Genomic DNA, 22,558 nt, shown 5'->3' with positions numbered 1-22,558 from the left:
CCTCAAAAAAAAAAGAAAAGAAAAAAAAAACGGGGGTTAGATACAGAGAAAAAAAAAAGAAAAGAAAAAAAAACGGGGGTTAGATACAGAGTAACGTTCCCTAAAAGAAAAAAAAAACGGGGGTTAGATACAGGGAAAAAAAAACGGGGTTAGATACAGAGTAACGTTCCCTAAAAGAAAAAAAAGAAAAAAAAAACAGGGGTCAGATATAGAGTAAAGCTCCCTCTACACTGTCCTCATCAAACACTCCCAGAACAGGGACAGTACGGAGTTAGATACAGAGTAAAGCTTCCTCTACACTGTCACCATCAAACACTCCCAGGACAGGTACAGCACGGAGTTAGATACAGAGTAAAGCTCCCTCTGGCCAACAATGTGCCTCAATCTCAAACTGAGATGAGAACCCCCTCCCCCTTCCCACAACCCCCATCACAAAAGATGGCAACCTGTGCCCTCTGAATATCGTTATCAATGACCATGGAATGAAGGACAGTGTGATGTTGTGGCTCCCTGCCCATTAGGAACTTGGTTGAGTCTTTCAAAATTGAATTCTTACTTTCATTTCAGAATCTGGACTAAATTTGATTCCCGTGTTCGATGCTAGTGTCCAATGCACTGCACCAACCAGTCCCCTATAACTAAGGTTAATTGTTTCAATGTCATACGTCAATGAGTTGCTGCTGTTGCTTGTCGGTCATGCTGGTCAGACTGTAGTATGTTCCAGCTAGGTCTCCCTTTAATCCAGCCAATGCCTCGACAGTCACCCTCTCCACCTCTCTCCTCTCAGCTCGAGTGCAGGCGGGAGGCATACTGAGTCCTCGGATACTGCGACCGGTCCTCACACGTGAGGAAAGGACATAATTTTCATCAAACTGTGCATTCCTAATCTGAAAAAAGAACAAAAACAGCGAACTAATTCAAAGTTTGTGCTTGGCTGAGTCAGTTTGTGGTAGCAGTGTCCCTCACAGCGCTGGCCTGGGATCATCATAAACTCATAAATTTCCCACTTTCCCACATTATACTCCATTTGCTAGGTCTTTGCCCACTCACTTAACCTATCTATATCCCTTTGTAGCCTCCTTATGTCCTCTTCACAAGTTACTTTCATACCTATCTTTGTGTCATCGGCAAATTTAGCAACCATACCTTCAGTCCCTTCATCCAAGTCATTCATATAAATTGTAAGATGTTAAGGCCCCAGCACTGATCCCTGTGGCACACCACTCGTTACATCTTGCCAACCAGAAAATGACCCATTTATGCCTACTCTCTGTTTCCTGTTAGCTCGCCAATCTTCTATCCATGCCAATATGTTACCCCCTACATCAGGAGCTTTTATTTTCTGCTATAACCTTTGATGTGGCACTTTATCAAATGCCTTCTAGAAATCTAAGTACAATCGATCCACCAGTTCCCCTTTATCCACAGTACATGTAACTCCCTCAAAGAACTCCAATAATTGGTTAAACATGATTTCCCTTTCATGAAACCATGTTGACTCTGCCTAATTACCTTGAATTTTTCTAAATGCCCTGCTACAATATCTTGAATAATAGCTTCTAACATTTTCCCTAAGACAGATGTTAAGCTAACTGGCCTGTAGTTTCCTGCTTTCTGTCTCCCTCCCTTTTTGAATAAAGGAGTTACATTCATTATTTTCCAATCTAATGGAACCTTCTCTGAATCTAGGGAATTTTGGAAAATTAAAACTAACGCATCACCTATTTCACTAGCCACTTCTTTTCAGACCCTAGGATGAAGTCCATCAGGACTCGGGGACTTGTCAGCCCGCAGCTCCAACAGTTCGTTCAGTACCACTTCCATGGTGATTGTAATTTTCTTGAGTTCCTCCCTTCCTTCCATTTCCTGATTTACAGCTAATACTGGGATGTTACTTGTATCCTCAATAGTGAAGAACGATGCAAAATATCTGTTCAATTCATCTGCCATCTCCTTATTATCCATTATTAATTCCCCAGACTCACTTTCTATCGGGCCAACGCTCACTTTGTTAACACTTCTTTTTAAAATATCTATGGAAACTCTTACTATCTGTCTTTAAATTTTCTAGCTAGCTTTTTCTCATACTCAATCTTTTAGTCATTCTTTGCTGTTTTTTATATTCTGTCCAATCTTCTGACCTGCCTCCCACCTTTATGCAATTATAGGCTTTTTCTTTCAGTTTGATACTATCTTTGACTGTTTTGAGTTAACCACGGATGGCGGGTCCCACCCTTGGAATTTTTCTTTCTCGTTGAAATGTAACTATTCTGTGTATTCTGAAATATCCCCTGAAATGTATGAATACTCACGCAGCTTCACATTGGCCTGATGCCTAACCTGCAGAAACACAGGAACCTGAAACCAGTTCCCCAATGTCTCAAATTTAAAATTCTCGTCCTAGTTTTTGAAGCCCTTGGTAACCTCAGCCTCCTGATCTCTGTAACTTGCAGTGTTCCAAAAATGCTCTGAATCTGGGCTCTTGTACTTCCTCCTCCCTTCACCCCATGACAGATAGCTGTGCCTTCACCACCGTCCCCCTCCACCCCATCACATCGTCAGAGCTATATAAATGCAAGTTGTTGTTAAAACCCATCTCTTTTGGAAAGTTTTAGGTCACCCTTCCTAACATCTTTTTTGGCTCAGAGGCCATTTTCTCCTTACATCTTTAGGAAGCGCCTTGGAATAGTTTTCCACATTAAAGGTCCGATATTAAGTGCAAGTTGTTGCTCACCAGTTTGCTTTTAGGCTTTGAGAATAACATACGTTTCCTACTCACTTTGCTAGCGTCCAAATCCGTGGGATGTTTCATGGTGTTCGGGTCATATCCATTGTGCCTTTCCATAATCACAGGGTCAAATATGTCAGCAAAGATCTGCATCATTGGAGGAGACATCATTAGGAAGTGTTCTATGAAGGTAGTGTGAAGCAATGTGGTGAACTCAGCACAATAAATAGAGCAACATACAGTCACACCACATTATAAACTGTCACAAGTCAACACATCAACTGCAGTTTTCAGAGGGAGTGTAAATGAAACGGCTCCTTCTTAACAGCTGCAGAAATTTCTGATTGTTCTTAAAAGAAAATTACTGACCAGAGTCATAAGGCTTTTGGTTTCTGTGCTCATCAAGGCAAGGTACAAAGGAATGGAAAAGTTCGACAACCCAGTGTTTCCAAGCTAGATAAAGCATGGGTGAGACACAGAGTAAAGCTCCCTCTACACTATCCCATCAAGCACTCCCAGGACAGGTACAGCACGGGGGTTAGACACAGAGTAAAGCTCCCTCTACACTATCCCATCAAGCACTCCCAGGACAGGTACAGCACGGGGGTTAGACACAGAGTAAAGCTCCCTCTACACTATCCCATCAAGCACTCCCAGGACAGGTACAGCACGGGGGTTAGATACAGAGTAAAGCACCCTCTACACAAAAAAAAAGAAGAAAAAAAAAACGGGGTTAGATACAGAGTAAAGCTCCCTCTACACTATCCTGTCAAACACTCCCAGAGCAGGTACAGCATGGGTCAGATACAGAGTAAAGTTCTTTAACACTGTCCTGATGAATATTGCTCAGGTAAGTGTCCCCGACCCCATTCATCTGTCAGACTTCCTGACTGAGAACACCAACCTAAGGCCAAATTCGCTGCAGGTTTTATGCTGTGTACCAATGTTCACTAGAGGTTGAGTTGGAGTTTACTCTGTGTCATTTCACACTGGACCCCTGTGCCGAATGTTACAGGACAGAGATAGGCCATTCAGTCCATCAAATCTGTGCTGGTGCTTTTCTGCACAAGATCCACCTGGTCCAATCTCGTCCTCCTGCTCAGACTTCACGTCCTTTAACATTCAGATGTTTCAAATGGTGATTCATTCCCTTTTACTTCTGGAACCTGTTGCATCACGTGACCCCCCCCCCCCCCCCCCACCACCCCGCAGCCGTCACCCATCCATTGGGACTGGATCATCTTTTCCAATGGAATGTGATGCAGATTGGCTATGAGCTCTTTTCTTTTCCATCATTTTCCCACTGAATGACTCTTAGAAGAAAATAAATGACCTGTATTCTGGCCATTATGGTGTCGGGCAGGTTTGATGGACCAGCTGTCAATTTTGGATGTTTGTATATTCCTTTAGCAACCCAGGTGAAAGGTTGGAAGCCATAGTTCAGGGCAGCGCTAAGGTCAGAAAGAGTAGGAGAGAAGTCAAGGTAAGTGCAACAGTGGTGGTTGGCTGACAACAAGCCTGGGTTTTAAGAGCCTGCAGATTCTAGATTAAATAATGCCAGTACTCCACTGATACTCATGCATGCTGCCCTGCATTAGATCATAACTCAAACTGATTTTGTTGTGCTTTAACTGAGTCTGTGTTTCATCTGTATCCATATTCACTGCACAGTTATTCTTACCTCATAGGATTCTTCATCCCCTGCCACCATGCCTACAATCTTGATGAAAGGGTGTCCAGGATTGTCCACTCCGGTCTGGATACATTGATCCAGTGTCCAGCCACTGGACGTAGTCCTATCCCGAAGTTTGGCATATATACCAGGGGTCAGGCAAATTGACATGCAGTTGTTGTGTTTTCGAAGGTCAGGATAGTCCGCACTGAGAATATAAAGCAGAATGAAGATACGACCGTTTCTGTAGCACCTTTAATGTAATAAAAAGGGAGCTTCACAGAAACATAATCAGAACAAGAAATGAAATAGAGCCAAATAAGGAGACACTAGGAAGGGTGATGAAAAAACTTGGTCAAGGAGGTAGATTTCAAGTAGTATCTGAAAGGATGATGTGGAGCCTTACTAGACTAAGGATGGATTGGATAATTGACCCGACTGGGTAATAAAATGATCCTTGACCCATACTTGCATCTAGTGACATTGTTGGGCAAATGTCTCACTGAATTTGCCTGAGTTTGATATGTGTTCAGATGAAAATACATCTCAGATGTGACACCTGAGCTCAGTCCCATCCTCGTCTCACAGAGACATACAGATTGAGTGTCCAGTCACTGGATGGCAAACAAGAGCAGGACCCCAGGGTAAAATTCCCCTTGGAAGACAGTGGGAGAGGACAGATGAAATAGGGAGCCTGTGCAGATAGTGCAATCAGACTGTGAGTGGTTATGGTTCAAGTAGACAGCAGGAAGGCTGTAGTTTGCATATACTAGAAGTACCTCTATTAATGCAAGTACTGCACCTAAACTTTGATGATATCAACAGTTGTATTAATGGTGCAGGTGGTGTTTTTAGAGTCATAGAGAGATACAGCACTGAAACAGGCCCTTCAGCCCACCGAGTCTGTGCCGACCATCAACCGCCCATTTATACTAATCCTACATTAATCCCATATTCCCTACCACATCCCCACCATTCTCCTACCACCTACCCACACTAGGGGCAATTTACAATGGCCAATTTACCTAACAACCTACAAGTCTTTGGCTGTGGGAGGAAACCGGAGCACCCGGCGGAAACCCACACGGTCACAGGGAGAACTTGCAAACTCTGCACAGGCAGTACCCAGAACTGAACCCAGGTTGCTGGAGCTGTGAGGCTGCAGTGCTAACCACTATGCCACCCTTTTATTTATATAATTTCTAAAAAAAATGTACATCTGTAACTTAGCTTGGAGAGAGTAGGTTTGTTTATTTCATTACACCAAATTAATTTTTAAGTCAATGGTGAAGGGGTGACAGAGCTTTTTACAACCACCAAAATACCATAGGATCGGCAATGTTATTCTTCATGATCTGAAATATTTCTTTCTGTGATTAATTAACTTCCAGTGTGCTCGATCTCTAAATTCAAAATTCAAAGCAGTTTTATCCCAGAGGACTGCCCACTGCTTGCAGCTAATGTCACTGACCTGAATCTTAGCTTTCTCCTGTATAGCAGCAGGTAGATATTAGGTTTATGGGTAGCACTCTCACCTGAGTCAGAGAGTTGTGAATTCAAGCCTTACTCCAGAGACTTGAGCACATAATCTAGGCTGACACTGCCAGAGCAGTACTGAAAGAGTGCTACACTGTTAGAGGCACCATCTTTTGAATAAGGCATTAAACTGAAGCCTCATCTGCCCTCTGAAGTTGATGTAAAAGGTTCCATGGCACTATTTCGAAGAAGAGCAGAGGAATTCTTCCCAGTGTCCTGGCCAATGTTTATCCCTCAATTAGCATCACTTAAAAACAGATTATCTTGCCATTATCTCATTGCTGTTTGTGGGAGCTTGTTGTGTGCAAATTGGTTGCCACATTTCCCTACATTACATTAGTGACTGCCCTTCGTTGGCTGTGATGCACTTTTGGACATTCTGGGGTTGTGAAAGGTTCTATGCAAATGCAAGTCCTTTCTTTTATAAAGTTCCAAATTTCGGCTTTTGTCATGTGACATATGTAGCTACAAGCCTCAAACTCACATCAGCTGCCTATAGGATGTCCACTCATCATCCAACTTTCTTTCTTCCTCAAGTACAAAAGGGAGAAAGGAACAGAAGGCTACATTGACAGGGTGAGCTGGAGTAAGTAGAGTGGGAGGAGGCTCACGTGCTGCAGAGGGTGTTGGGCCGAATGACTTGTTTCTGTGCTCTACATTCTGTGTAACTCTCTTTCATCCAGCCACTTCCTCCGTATTGTATGACATCAGTACACATGACCGTCATTTCTTTCACAAGTGCAATGCCTGAATCATTAACTCTTCATCTTTTCTGTGCAATTTTAATAAGGCAATGCTGATCTTGTTTCTTTTATTTCTTCAAAGATACAATCTCTCCAGTGCTTGTATAAATCCAACCAACACCTGATAGTCTCCTCTTATCTTTGATGGTTCCAACTTTAAATGAATTTATATTCTTGACCTCACATTTCCTTCGATCTCAGATACAACCCTCTATATCTCCTCTATCACTAAAGCTGACTCAAAGAAGTTCAGTTTCCTTTTTTTTAACCAAATACTTTGTTTCTTACCAGCACCTCTTAACCCTACTAAAAAAAAAACAACTCTGCTGCTCTTCTCATAATTTGGAATTCCCTCCAAATGCCTCAATATGGGATTTCAAATCTTGGACTAGAGACAAGAAAAGGTTTATCATGTGACAGGAGATCATTCTCTTACCTCTAGTCTTCAAAGTCTCTGTTGCAATCTTTCTCATCTCCATTTTATCTGTCCTGCTATGATTATTGCTCTGGACTTTACTCTCTTGTTCATGCCAAGAGCTAAATATAGCATCTTGTAGACTTTTATATCTTTTCTGTATCTCCCTGTATCGAAATCAAAACTCACCTCATCATCTCCTATTCCAACTCATTCTTTGCAGGGCCACATACTGTGGGACTCCCCACTTCCTTCCACCTTCCCCTATTCTTTGTAAAATCCAAGCTTGGTGTCACCTGACTCCAATGCTTCCAATTTTACCTCAACTTTTCCTGTTTTCTCCTTCCGTGAAGGCCTGAACTGTGAATCTTATCAATTCATCTGGTGCAGACTGAAGTATACTTTGCAGTATATATACTATATATCTCTGGATGACTACCTGCCGATCTCATTAACTAACGAGCATCATACTCCTACCCACATATAACTTACATGCAGAAACCTCCTTATAATGAATTTCACCATGTCAAAGTTTACTGTCAATTATTGACTGTAGCTTCTGGGCAGTTGTATGAATGACTAAGATGCAGATTGATGCAAAATTACAAATACATTTTGAAGGCAACCACCAATACAAATTATTGATCAGATACATTGTTCAAATGAAATTTTCATGTCATCTGATATAATAGGTTCTAAAACTGAACAGGAGGTCCAACTTAGGTTTCAGTAACATGTAGCGATGAAGCTGTAAAATGTCTCAGTTTTCACTTAAATTGTGAAAAACACCCTGCAAAGCAATAATAGACCATGTTCTGCAAATCATAGACTGTGTTTGGAGAAAGCATTATGATCTGTGTTATCATTGGGGTGAGAGACAGGTGTACTATTGGTGGTGGGAACATTTTGAAATGATAAATTAAAAGTACCAAGTAATATTAGATCTCAATGGACTGACTGTCATTTTCCCCATAGTGAATAATACCTTACTCTAAATAAACCCAAAGACAATATCTCAACATGTCCATTTTCTGCATCTGATTGACAGTTATAGCCATTAACCTGGCCCAAGATTTACTCCGGATTATGGAGTTTAATACCAGGTTAATGCTGGTTAATGCAGATGTCAGATTTAACACCGGTTGTTTTATAAGGAAACAGATGGCCAGGATGTTAATAACCACCACTCGCGTTCCAACTCACTAATGTTTCTGTCTCTTGTTCTTTCTGACACTCAATATTGTAACATGATGTGAGGTATTCTTCACTTTTCCAGCGTTCTAAAAATAAAATTCCAGCTCTCCTTTTCATTATTGTTGCTTCTTTAGTATTTAATGATCACAGCACCTTGGATTGGTGAGTTGATGTTACCCACAGTTAGTTTCTGGTTCTATTCGACTCCCAGGCTGTATCTTAGCTCTACAAATAATGAAATTTCCAGACAGCGCATTTGGGAGCAAATCGGCATACAGCGAATCAAGGAAAATTCAGTGGGATAAATCCACACAGGGAAATATTTTTTAAAGCTTTTATTCAAAAGGCCTCAGTGGCAAATGTTAACAACTTTTCTGTTTGGAGATGGGATTAATGTTTGAATGTGTTTTAATCAACATTCTGACACAATTCTTTGATACCGTTTGGAGATGTGTTAAACATGGATGTGTCCATCTGCCACCCAACCTTCATTTACTAATCCAGATGGACAGGTCATAAAGTTCACGTTTATGAAGTTAGATGAAGACTCTGGATGTTTTCAGGAGTTGAATCTTTACAGAGGGCCTGCAGTCCTGAGGTAATTAGCGGGGGAGGGTTGTGCAGCACAGACTGGGTTCGGTGCAGTATTTGGTTGACCTTGGGGGTCACCCGTTTAACTGAAATAGAGGATTTAGCAAGAAGACAGGCTTCAATGTTATAAAGCAGACAAGCAGCACAACCCAGTTAACCCCTGTCCAATTATCAAAAGTCAACCGCCCAGTTATTTTACCAACAACTTGTTGAGATTTTCTGAATTTATCAATTTATTCATTCCATTGCAAATCTGGGCTGCTTATTCTCTAATTCCCTCTCGCCCCTCCTCCCTTCCCCAGTTCTTGGCGATAATACAGTAGTTTTATTTGGTTCTTACCTGGCGGGGAACAGTTTCCTCTTTTCACTCCCTGCTTTCACATAATGCCTGGTGAGCAGGAACCCCGCAGCCAGAGAGCCGGCTCCCACCAGTGTGAGGATGCCGCTGGTCCTCCTGTTGGTCAAGACCCGAGAGAAAGCACTGGCCATTTTCAGAGCGAGCCCCAGGAACCTGCGAGAAGAACGGCAGCGAGAGGTTTGAGGGCAGGAGGATGGGACGTGATATGAATCCAGACGAAGCTGGAGTGAGCGGCAGGCCGATTACAGCAACGTGCGCACTGAAAATGCCGCAGTGAGCGCATTCCTGAGGCACTCACCAACCCAAAGCAGGCAGCACTGAGACACTGGATGGCAGGAATTCCCCTCGACAAACACTTTTATATATCAGACAACTATATCCAGGAAATCTTTATTTGTCCATCTCATTTGATGTTTTTATGTCCTGAGCTCATTTTCCCTACACATTTTTCAACTAATGTCTCTAACCTCACTTTATCCTTTCATGACACTATGCACTCTGCCCCTCTTTGATTATTTATGCTCTGATTCACCTCCAGCAATCAATTCATTCACAGACTTCCACATATATATGATGTAACAAGCTATTGGCAGTGGGATGTTATTTGCAAACTCCCAATCTTTTAATTTTAATGTAGAACACAGTGCATTGTTTGCCCTCTAGATATTGTTGGAAACACATTCCAAATCTGGTTTGTGCGGTGGGAGTTTAATGGTTTTAACAGCTTACTGAGGGTGACGGTGAGCAGGGACTCAGCACACAGACTGCAGCCCCAGTTTCAGCACCACTGTGGATGGACAGCTCCCAATGCCCCCCCCCCCCCCCAATCTCTGGGACCAAGGCAGGAGATGCTGGGGACAGCACGCGGGTGGGTAGATGCCAGTGGGCAGAATAGTCGAGTTAACGATTGATGCTTCGTCAGTTTTGTTCAATAATGCTGAGAGTGTCAGGAACGCCCAGGAACATTCCCAGTCCTGCGGAGATCTTTCTCCATCCCAAAACACACACATACATTCTTGGTGCCCCAAATCAAATAATCCCAACACTAACACGGCTCATATCCGCTCAACAGCATGTAAACAGAGACGGTGCTTCCTCCAAACAACTCCTTCAATCGCCAGTAATAATCTCCACTAAATGCAACGCAACAAACCGCAGAAGTAGCTGCATCAAAACAGCTCCCCGCACACCACACTCTGCATTCAATCCCCAGGCCTCCCTCACAGTCACCATGGGATGTGTTAGCATATTTGCCACTTAATTCCAGGATAATACATCGGACACCCTCAATTCCAAAATGTAGCACCTCACCAGCAGGCTTTCCTTCTGACTGCAGTGGTACTGCCGCCTTTCAATTCCCTGCACAACATGGGCCTTATCTCCAAATGTCCTTCAACATACACGAATCTCACCAGCTATTTAAAACAAATATACAATAGTGATTTTCCCCTAACAAATCACATCATTTACCAGCACTTCCTCTCTTTCTGAATGTCCTACAATACGCAATTATCCCTTCTCTCCAAATTTTGTTCAGTTTTTTTTCATTTGGGTTTGTGGGAAGTGGGCGTCACTGGCTAGGCCAGCATTTATTGCCTATTCCGAATTGCCCTGGAACTGAGTGGCTCGCGAGGCCATTTCAGAGGGCATGTAAGAGGCAACCACATTGCTGTGGGTCTGGAGTCACATGTAGGCCAGACCAGGTAAGGAGAATCTTCTTCACTCAGAAAGTGTTGAGAATGTGGAACTCACTATCCTATGGAGTAGTTGAGGCAAATAGTATAGCTTCAGTTACACATCCTAACAGCACTGTGGGTGTACCTACCTCACATGGACTGCAGCGGTTCAAGAAGGCAGCTCACCACCACCTTCTCAAGGGCATTTAGGGATGGGCAATAAATGCTGGCTTAGCCAGCAATGCCCACATCCCATGATTGAAGAAGATAAAGTTAAGAAGAAGCTGGATAAAAACATGAGGGAGAAACAAATAGGAGGATGTGCTGATTAGATGGAAAAGGGTGGAGGAGGCTCATGTGGAGCATAAACACCGGCATATAGCAGTTGGGCTGAACGACCTGTTTCTGTGCTGTACATGCTATATAATTCTATGACTCGAAACACCTAGCTATATATGCAGGTCTCCCTCCACCCCACAATTACACAACATGGACCTTTCTTCAGCTGAACACCAACATAGAAATCCCTCAAACCAAACACAATACAAGATAGAGGGATTCTCCACACAGACTGTAATACTTACTCCATTTAATACTACAACTTGTTAGAACTTCATTCACCCAAGCTGTCCAATGACCCACTATTTCTCCATTTCTCCTGTCCCGTCTTATTACAGCACCCAATAGTCTCCCATCCAAATATTATAAACCACAACTGCAAGCTTTTCCCTGCTAAATGTCCAATAATCCCTTCTTCCAAATAATGACAATGCAATTCATCAATTCTACACCATACATCTTTCTTCACCCGAATACCTTACAAGTACTCCCACTATTCAACCACCATATACTGACATACCCTGCAGTCAAATATAACTTGAACCTTTATTTATATAATGTATTTAATATAAGAAAGTGGCCCAAGGTACTTCATAGGAGCATTATAAAGCAACATTAGACACTGAGCCACGTAAGGCAATATTAGGGAAGATAGCCAAAAGCTTGGTCAAAGAGGTAGGTTTTAAGGAGTGTCTTAAAGGAAGAAGGAGAAGTAGAAAGGCGGAGAGACTTATGGAGGGAATTCCAGAGCCAGGGCCCAGGCAACTGAAGGCGCAGTAACCAATAGTGGAGTGATTAAAATCAGGGATGCCCGAGATGCCAGAATTAGATGAGCGTAGATACCTCAGAGGGTAGTGGGGCTGGAGATTACATAGATAGAGAGGGGTGAGGCCATGGAGTGATGTGAAAACAAAGATGAGAATTTTAAAATCAAGACGTTGCTTATCCAGGAGATAATGTAGGTCAGTGAGCGTTGCGGTGATGGGTTAACAAGACTTGGTATGAGTTAAGACATGGGCAGCAGAGTTTTGGATGACATCAAGTTTACAGAAGGTAGAACACTGGAGACCAGCCAGGAGTGTGTGGGAATAGTCAAGTTTAGAGGGAACAAAGGAAAGGATGAAGCCTTCACAGCAAATGAACTGAGGCAGAGGCGGAGTCGAGTGATGTTATGGAGGTGGAGGCAGTCTTAGTGATGGTGAAGATGTGTGGTTGGAAGCTCATCTCAAGGCCAAATGTAACACTAAGTTGATAAACTGTCTGGTTCAGCCTCAGATAATTGCTAGGGAGAGGGATGGAGTCAGTAGGTCGGGAATAGAGTTTGTGACGGGGACCAAAGGCAATGGCTTCTGTCTTCCCAATATTTAATTGTAGACAATTTCTGATCATCCTGTACTGGATGTTGGACAAGTAGTCTGACAATTTAGAGATAGTTGAGGGTTCAAGAGAGGTGGTGGTGAAGCAGAGCTGGGTGTCATCAGCGTACAGGTGGAAACTGATGTCACCGAGTGGCAGCATGTAAATGAGAAATAGGCAGGGCCGAAGGATAGATCCCTGGGGGACACCAGTGTTAATGGTGTGGGGATGGAAAATAAGCCATTGCAGATGATTGTCTGTCTACAATTAGATAGATAAGAATGGAATCAGGGGAATGTAGTTCCACCAAGTCGGACGACAGTGGAAAGGCATTGGAGGCGGATGGTGTGGTCGACCATGTCAAAGACTGAAGATATATTAGGAAGGACAAGGAGGGATAATTTACCTTTGTCATAGTTACATAGGATGTCATTTGTGACTTTGGTAAGAATTGTTTTTGGTATTGTGGCAGGGGAGGAAACCTGATAGGAGGGTCCAACATGGAGTTTCGGGTAAGATGTGAATGGATTTGGGAAGTGATGACATATTCAAGGACTTGGAAGAGGAAGGGGAGAGGTGGTAGTTTGCAAGGATGGAGGGGTCAAGGGTTGATTTTTTGAGGACAGTGAGACAACGGCACAGTTAAAGTAAAGGAGGACAGTACATGAGGAGAGAGAACTGTTAATAATATTAGTTAACATGGGAGCCAGAAATGAAGTTGGGCAGTCAGCAGTTTAGTGGAAATAGGGACAGGGGAGCAGGAGGAGGGTCTCATGAACAAGATAAGCTTGGAGAGAGCATGAGGGGAGATAGGCAAGAAACTAGAGCAGTAGGATACAATGCACTGAAACCAATGGCTCTTTGTATTCTGATCTAGGACTAATTAATCAACAAAGCAATGGCACTAACAGTAACCCTTAGCAAACCCAGGCCTATAAAATTAAGACAAGACAAAAGCAGCAAATGAGAAATATGGAACAGAAATAAAAAGAGGTTACCTGGGCATCAAGGGTGATATTGGAAAGGTAAGGACGCAGCATGTGACCAGTGGGCATTAGAGAGTCATAGAATGATTACGGCACAGAAGGAGGCCATTCAGCCCATCAAGTCCATGCCAGCACTCTGCAGAGCATCCAGTCAGTTCCATTCCCCTGCTCTATCCCCGTAGCCCTGCAAGTTTATTTCCCTCAAGTGTCCAATCAATTTCTTTTTGGAATTATTGAATTATTCCTCATAGGTAGTGAGTTCCAGGTCATTATAACTCTCTGCGTAAAAAAAAGTTCTTCCTCATATCCCCCTGCATCTCGTGTCCAAACCTTCAATCTGTGTCCCATAATCCTAGTACCATCAGCTAATGGAAACAGCTTTTCTTTGTCTGTCTTATCTAACCCTGTCATAATCTTGTACACCTCTATCAAATCTCCCCTCAACCTCCTTTCCTCAAGGAGAACAGCCCCCAACTTCTCCAACCTAACCTTGTAGCTAAATATCCTCATCCATGGAATTATTCTGGTAAATCTCCTCTGCATCCTCTCAAGGACCTTCACATCTTTTCTCAAGTGTGGTGATGAGAACTGGACGCAATACTCTAGCTGGGGCCTAACCAGAGCTTTATAAGGTTCAGCGTATCTTCCCTGCTTTTGCACTCAATACCTCTATTTATGAAACCCAAGATCCCATATGCATTGCTAACTACTCTCTTAATATGTCCTGCCACCTTCAAAGATCTATGCACATGAACCCGAGGTCCCTCTGTCCCTGCAGACTCTTTAGAACTGTGCCATTAAGTAGAGATTGCCTCTCCCTATCACTTCGGCCAAAAATGCATCAACTCACATTTCTCTGTATTAAATTCCATCTGTCACTTGTCTGCCCATTCTGCCAGCCTATGTCCTGATTGGTACCATCCTCACTGTTTGCTGCATCTGCAAGCTGGGTATCATCGGTAAATTTTGAAATTCTACTCTGTATTCCAACATTCAAGATTTTTATATAGATATCAAAAAAGCAGTGGTCCTAGCATTGAACCTTGGGTAACACCACTGTCTACCATCCTCCAGTCTTAAAAACAACCATTTACCACTAATTGCTGTTTTCCGTCTTTAAGCCAAATTTTTAATCCAAACTGACACTGACCACCCCCCCCAATCCATGAGCCTCACTTTTGCTGACCATACATTTGTCTAATACTTTCTCAAGAGCTCTCTTAAAATTCATATCGAGAACATTCACTGCATTCCTTTCATGTGCATTCTCTGTTACTTCATCAAAAAATTCAATTAGCTTAGTCAAACATGATCTGCCTTTTACAAATCTGTGCTGGCTTTTCTTAACTAACTCAAATCTCTCCAGTGCTTGTTCATCTTTTCCCTGATTATTGTTTCTACAATCTTACCCACCACTAGTGTTAAACTGACCATCTGGTAGTTACAAGGAATGTCCTTACACCCTTTCTTGAATAAGGGTGTCACATTTGCCACTCTCCAATCCTTTGGCATCTCCCCCCTATCTAGAGAAGATTGGAAGATTATGCCAATCCCTTCCACTCTCTCCACTCCCACTTCCCTTAGCAAACCTGGATGCAAACCATTTGGACCAGGTGACTATCCACTCTGAGCATTGCCAGCCTTTCCAGTATATTCTGCCTATCAATTTTCACCCTGTCCATTACCTCTACCATCTCCTCTTCTACCGATATTTTGTTAGCATCCTATTCCTTAGTAAACACTAATACAAAGTACTCATTAAATATTCTAGTCTTGCCCTGCGCCTCTAAGCATATATCACCCTCTTTGTCCCTAATAGATTGCATCCTGCCTCTTACTACCCACTTACTATTTACATGCTGGTAGAAGATTTTTGGGTTCCCTTTTATGTTAACTGCCATTCTCTTCTCCTATTGTCTCTTTGCCAGCCTTATTTTCCTCTTCACTTCCCCTCTCAACATATTGTAATTGGCTTGGTTCTCAATTGAAGAATTCTCCTAACGTGCATCATACACCCTCTTTCTTTTTGTTTCATCATATTCTCTATCTCCCTCATCAACAAAGGTGCCCAGCTTTGGTTCCCCTACTTTTCCCTCTTGTTGAAATGCACCTGAAATGTCTCTTCCTTAAAGATCACCCGATTTTCTGATACAGTTTTGCCTGTCAGTCTTTGATTCCATTTTATCCTGGCTAGATCCCCTCTCATCCCACTGAAGTTAGCCCTTTTCCAATTTCGAAGTTCTACTTTAGATTTTTCCTTTCTCTTGACAGAATCATAGAAATTTACAGCCTGGAAGGAGATGCTTTTTATATTCCTGTAAGCTTTCTGCTGAGCCCTCGGTATCTGTCTGCACTTTACAGCAGTCTGTCTATGTCCTTTTGAAATTAATCACTATCTTTCTCACAGTTCACTGTACTTCCAAGTTTTCTGTCATCCACGAATTTTAAAATTGTATCCTGAGCACCCAAGTCAGGTCATTTTTAAAAATTCGTTCATGGGATGTGGGCGTCGCTGGTTAGGTCGGCATTTATTGCCCATCCCTAATTGCCCTTGAACTGAGTGGCCATTTCAGAGGGCATTTTAAGAGTCAACCACATTGCTGTAGATCTGGAGTCACATTTAGGCCAGACCAGGTAAGAACGGCAGATTTCCTTCCCTAAAGGACATTAGTGAACTAGATTAGTTTTTTTTACAACAATCGACAATGGTTTCCTGGTCACACTAGACTAGCTTTTTAATTCCAGATTTATTAATTGAATTCAAATTTCACCATCTGCCGTGGTGGGATTCAAACCCACGTCCCCAGAGCATTAGCCTGGGCCTCTGGGATACCAGTCCAGTGACATTACCACTACACCACCACCTCAAGAAAAGCAGGGCTCCTAACACCAAATCCGGGGAATTCCTCCATATACCTTCCTCCTGTCTGAAAAACAGCTGTTCACCACCACTCTCTGTTTCCTGTCACTCAGCCAATTTCATATCCTTGCTGCTACAGTCCCTTTTATTCCATGGGCTCTAACTTTGCTGTCAAGCCTGTTATGTGGCACTTTAATCAAATGCCTTTTGGAAGTCCATGTACACCACATCAATTGCATTACCCTCATCAACCCTCTCTGATACCTCATCAAAAAACTCAAGCAAGTTAGTTAAATACGATTTGCCTTTAACAAATCCATGCTGGCTTTTCTTAATTAATCCACATTTGCCCAAGTGACTGTTAATTTTTTTCCTGAATTATTGGATTAGGGGATATGACGAAAAATTAGGAAGGTGGGGTTAGGTTTGTTGGACTAAATGACCTTATGTTGTTCTTAAAAATTGTTATATTCATATGATAATGGTGTCTTTATTTGGATAACTTCTAATGCATAGCTGTCAGTAGAGGAAGCCAGAATAAATATCCTTAACCAGCTAAACCAATATCCCAGCAAAAATGTAAAGAGTAGATAAAATGGACACACACAGGAGCTCAGCTTTTCCATAATGCTTCTTCCATTCAAATCAAAAAGGAATGTCGACATAAACATAGTATCTAGTGAAGCAATGCAAGGCTTTAACACTCTAATTGTAGCAATTAATACTACTCATAGGTGATAATATTATTACTGAAGAGTTTAGTTTAGTTTTTTTGTTTAGTTTAGAGATACAGCACTGAAACAGGCCCTTTGGCCCACCAAGTCTGTGCCGACCATCAACCACCCATTTATACTAATCCTACACTAATCCCATATTCCTACCACATCCCCACCTGTCCCTATATTTCCCTACCATCTACCTGTACTAGGGGCAATTTATAATGGCCAATTTACCTATCAACCTGCAAGTCTTTGGCATGTGGGAGGAAACCGGAGCACCCGGAGGAAACCCACGCAGACACAGGGAGAACTTGCAAACTCCACACAGGCAGTACCCAGAATTGAACCCGGGTCGCTGGAGCTGTGAGGCTGCGGTGCTAACCACTGCGCCACTGTGCCGTTGGTTCATTTCTAAAAACAATAATCTCTTACATAAATATTCCCAGTTGAATTCCTCAATGACACTTAGAGAGTGCAAGCCTAAATTAAATGCATTTGTTTAAGAATTTTTGCAACATTTAAAGCAGTGTTTGTTCATTTTTGATGAATAGTTATCCTGTTTATTTTGCTAGTCACATCCTTAATCTTTATTAATAACTAGACACCGAATTGCAAGTAAAAATTGCCACATTAGAATTTAAAAATGATAAATAAAATTTCAAAGCCTGTTTATAGTTTCAAGAGGTAGGGTTAATAAATACACTCAATAAATTGATCACAGGGTATTCTCATTTGCATTTCCCCCGTCCCAACTCCAACTCGTCCCAGCTGTGGCTCAATGCCTTGTACTCTTCTATCTGAGTCAGAAGATTGTGGGTTCAAGTCAAATTCCAGAGACTTGAGCACAAAGTGCAAGCTGACGCTCCCAGTGTCAGCTGGGAGTGCAGTACTGTCTTTCAGATAAGATGTTAAACTGTGTCCTCTCAGATGAGTGTAAAAGATCCTATCCTGCCCTTCCCTTACACAGGGAATTGTTGTGATCTGGAATGTGCTGCCTGAATAGGTGGTGGAAGCAGATTTAATAAAAACTTTCTAAAGTGAATTAGATAAATACTTAAAAAGGAAACATTCGCAGAGCTATGGTAAAAGAGCGAGGGAGTGGGACTCCTTCTGTGCTGTGTGATTTTATGGGCTGGAATTGCACTGTGGGGGCAGGAAACAGGTTAGGTCTGTTTTCAGGTTCTGAACCCACCCCCAGGTCGAAACATGCACTCATTGGGATTTCCACATCGGCACTCCCGAGATTGGTCTGCAGATAGGTTCTCCAGCCAATTAAGAGCAGTTGGCAGGCTCTCGAAGCTGAAGGGCAAATCAATGGCGTTTCAGCTTGAGAGGAGAAGCAGGCTATAATGAAAACTAAGTAAGAGAGAGAGTGCTTCGACATGGGGCATCCTCTCTCCAACTTTTTCAATCTGTAAATAAAAAATAGATTCAGCAGCCAGGTCACCTCTGGGGTGGAGCCCCTCTACTGGGACGGCCTGTAGCTGCTCTTACACCCAGGCAGACAGGGTGGGCCTCTAGGCCTGCCTGGAGCGCTGGCCCCCAGCTCCTCCAGCCTTCTGCCGGGTGCCCGCTTCCGGGCAGCTTAACTGCCCCTGTAGATGCAGGAACCTGGAGGCCGATTACAAAATTCTAGTCAGTCTCCTTTAATTTCCCTTAATTAGGCTGTTAATGAGTCTGATCGACTATCTGCTGTGTGTGACCTTGTAGCCCTGCTGGTCCGGAGGCAGGATGGAGCTGGGGAACCAGCACACCAGCTAACGAGGCTATTTTTCAGTCCAGCTGGGGCTGAAAATCCAGCCGTAGGGCTCTATATGTCCACATTCCAGCAACAGTCACTTGATCAGTATCATAAACCTTTGCTGTTTTATGTTTAGTCGACAAGTGTTACGAGAGTACTTCTGATTTTGTTAAAAATATTTCTTTGAGAATTCATAGTCAAACTGAAGACATGTTAGGTCACACTTTTTTCAAGAAGCTCATCAGGAGAATGCTGAAAGGACTTGTTTGACAACACACTTTACTGGTTGTCACATGACTCATTAAAGGTGGAACTACACCCCTGTAATTAGAGAAGATACGTTCAGAGAAATAACAGGTATGAAGGTGGACTTTCTGGTTCTGGCTTCACTTTTGAATTGTTTGAAGTTGGGAATGAACTGTTGAACAGGGGTTGGAGTTTTGTTTTTAAATTGAAGGACAGAACCCCAGCTCAGCCCAGTCTGTTCCATCTCTTTAATAAGCCTGCAGAAAAATGAAGAGAACTTCCAAGGAGAGAAGAGAATTCCAAAGGAAAGAAAGAAGACCACAACCCAGCTCAGCTTTCCAGCACTTCTCTAAAAGTCCCTCAGAAGTCCACTGTGTTAAATCAACTTGTCTCTTGTCTTTGAAGAAAAGCCTGCTAAACAATTCTCAATGCCACCTGAAAAGAACTGTTCTAAAAGATCCCAGTGACCCATCTACATGTACTTGGAGGCCAGACTATATGCCAGTTTTAGAACCCAATATATCTCATCTGCTGTTTTCTTCAAGAATGAACAAGTTTTCAGCTCAAGTTTGTTTTGGTCTGTAACAGAGCTCTAAACAAACATCCCTTTTATTTTTCCAATTAACTGGTGTATGTGTGTGCATGTGTGTGTGTGTGTGAGGGGCTAAGGTAAAAAGGGAACTTTGATATTTCAATCTGTGTGTTTATGCTTTACTTCATTACGGGTTAAGACTTGTTTTATAATTAACTGACAATTTTGTTGTTCATTAAAGAAACCTGGTTGGTATGTTTTATTCTGGGAAAAATAGAGAATATGATTGTATCAGTAAGTGGGAAAATTTAAAGATATGTTGTGACCTGTGGAGAAGGGCAACTGGAATAAACAGTGCACTCCTCCCTCCTCGGTTGTAACACAAGACTTAACAATGCTGAGTCCAAAATACTGTGATCTACTCCAGTTGAGGGCACCTTCAGGGGCTTTGTATAGAGAATAACTACATAAAAAGTTATCGTAAAAAAATAAAAGTCAATGACAGAATTGCACGCTCTGAGTCACCAGGGTATAACACAATTTGAAAAGTACAATCAAAGGGAGTGGCAATTGCGCAAAGTCCTTCTGGATTTAGGCCAACTACAGTCACAGGAAAAATATTTTCAGTTTTTCAATCCTTTAAGCCAAGGAGAATGTGGTTTAAAATGTAATTAAAACAGTATTTTTTAAAACAAATTAACAAAAATTTAGATAGTCGAAGCATAGGGTTAACTAAATGAATCCAAAAGTGAATATCTTTTAAATTGATTTTGAAGTTTATGCTTCACAGATGCATCTGTAATTAAGAAAAGTTTTAAAATATTTTACAACCAACTTATATGAAGTAAGAATCAAACATGGATATAATATACTTTTCTCTTTTCCTTGAGGCTTGGAGATCACGTGCAATTGTGTTTAATTAGCAATGTAAAAGTAATATAGCAAACCAGGAAGCTTAATTACAAGACAGATAAAAGCGATATAATGACTATTAAATAAATATTAAACTGAAGCTGCTTCAGTAAGAACACAACACACAATAAACTAAGGATCCTCATAAAGAGGGTATTGTAAGTTAAAAGGAGTGATCTATTAAACTAAGATATCTCTCACCGTCAGAGGTGTTGAGTCTCAACTGCTGAGCTGGAGTGTGGAGAGAACGGAGAGAAAGGGAAGCAGGCAGAGGTGTTCCTAATACTTTGCTGCAATCTGATTGGAGATGGGATGACCTACATTGCCATGTTTGGAAAGGTAACCAGATCTGTTTTTATAACAGTGGATCACTCCAGTTATGACTTTACTTATTTTTCATCAATGTCTCCTACCAGTTGAAGGAACCAGCCATTTCTCACTGGTCTGTTCTTTGTGGCTGTAGGGAAGTTTGAATTTTTTTTCCAATGAGGAAATTGTAACAATAGCCCTTCCAAACCTACTCATGGAAAGTCCAGATGCCAAACTCCCCAGCTTGAATCCTTTGTCTCATTCACTATTCTGCTTGGCAGCTAAATATTTTAAAACTGTTTTCAATTATAGATGAGTCAGCATAGCATAGACTTCAAAATCAATTTAACAGATGTCCCTTTTTGCATTCTGTTTAGTTAACACTGTGCTTAGACTAGTTTTGCTAGATTGTTTAAAAAACTTTTAAATTGAATTTTAAATTATATTGCTCACCTGAACTTTCAGTTTGTGTTTGCCATAAGCTCCCCTCAGTCCAGGTATTTGCACATATTCTCTTGGAACAGACCAGTTCACCAAGCTGATACAATGAAGGCTTTATGTGAACCTCAGAGAGAATGGATTTTTGCCAGTTCAAAAGGTTGACCTGGGAGTTCTTCATGGAGATACTGGGAATAAGAAATGGCAAAATGTTTCATTTTTTAGCAGTAACATCCTGCACTTCCCTTCTTCCCAAAAATAGGACATAGCAAAAGTGTTGCATTAAAAAAAAGCTTTAAATTTGTTTGAAATTGCATAAGTTTATTTCATTGCTAATGGTCATAATTTTTACCTTTGACAAAGATTCGCACCCTTTTTCACCTAATGTTCTCTTCTGCTCTTCCCTTACACACTGAGTTGTTGTGATCTGGAATGCGCTGCCTGAAAGGGCAGTGGAAGCAGATTCAGTAGTAACTTTCAAAAGGGAATTGGATAAATATTTGGAAAGGAAAAGAATTGCAGGGCTATAGGGAAAGAGCCAAATAAATCTGCGTAGCATAAACTTCAAAATCAATTTAACAGGTGTCCCCTTTTGGATTCCATTTAGTTAACTCTGTTTTTAGACTATCTAAAGTTTTGCTAATATGCTAAAAAAATATTTTTAAATTGTATTTTAAATCACATTGCTTCACGATGGACTGAAAAGCCTCCTTTTATGCTGTAAGATGCTGTCTTTCTTTCTCATGTGTTCAGGAATACAGAGCTCAATTGTAATCCCTGAATCACCTTTACAGGTAGGATTGGCTAACTCAAAAAAGGTCAGAAATTGAACCCAGAGCCCCTTTGATCTGTATGCCTCAGCACCACACCTAGCATTGCATGCATCCATAGAAAACACCAGGGCATTGCTTTGCGCCTTTAAAAGGTGAAATTCCTCACTAGGTTTAGAACAGTTTTCTTCAAAGTTGAAAAGTTTCCTTCTATTCAGGTCAGGTGTGGCTTCAGAGTTTGTTTGCAAGGCAGGTGAAGCTGTATATAAGTAGTTACACTCTTTAAATATTATCTGTGCTTTGACACTGACAAGTTTTTCATCCATTCAGAAATCGTAATAATCCATTTCATTATGACCGTGTCTACTTTTGTAGGTCTGGCTTAAGTGTTTGTTAGTTATCCATATTCTTAAATCTCACTCTCTCATTGATTCCGA

At 41.8% G+C, this 22,558-nt stretch overlaps 1 protein-coding gene across 2 annotated transcripts in view; it reads right to left on the bottom strand.

Annotated features, from left to right (window-relative positions):
• The window catches only part of LOC137350693 (creatine kinase U-type, mitochondrial-like), a 33,323-nt gene extending 12,474 nt beyond the window's left edge, over positions 1–20,849 (bottom strand). Inside the window, exons 1-5 of one of the 2 annotated variants that reach the window (XM_068015572.1) lie at positions 20,806–20,849; positions 9,220–9,390; positions 4,410–4,608; positions 2,780–2,875; positions 666–887 (exon numbers count right to left, since the gene is read on the bottom strand). In XM_068015572.1, coding sequence (XP_067871673.1) covers positions 666–887; positions 2,780–2,875; positions 4,410–4,608; positions 9,220–9,368 — 666 coding nt within the window. In that variant the 5' untranslated portion in view covers positions 9,369–9,390; positions 20,806–20,849. Of the gene's footprint in view, positions 1–665; positions 888–2,779; positions 2,876–4,409; positions 4,609–9,219; positions 9,480–20,805 lie in introns of those variants that run through there. The other variant, XM_068015573.1, reaches the window with a different exon arrangement.
• Between the last annotated feature and the right edge of the window lie 1,709 nt (positions 20,850–22,558).

Source organism: Heterodontus francisci, chromosome 35 (genome assembly GCF_036365525.1).
Source record: "Heterodontus francisci isolate sHetFra1 chromosome 35, sHetFra1.hap1, whole genome shotgun sequence".
In the NCBI taxonomy this organism is placed as follows: domain Eukaryota; kingdom Metazoa; phylum Chordata; class Chondrichthyes; order Heterodontiformes; family Heterodontidae; genus Heterodontus; species Heterodontus francisci.
This window is presented reverse-complemented; position numbering and strand designations above follow the sequence as displayed.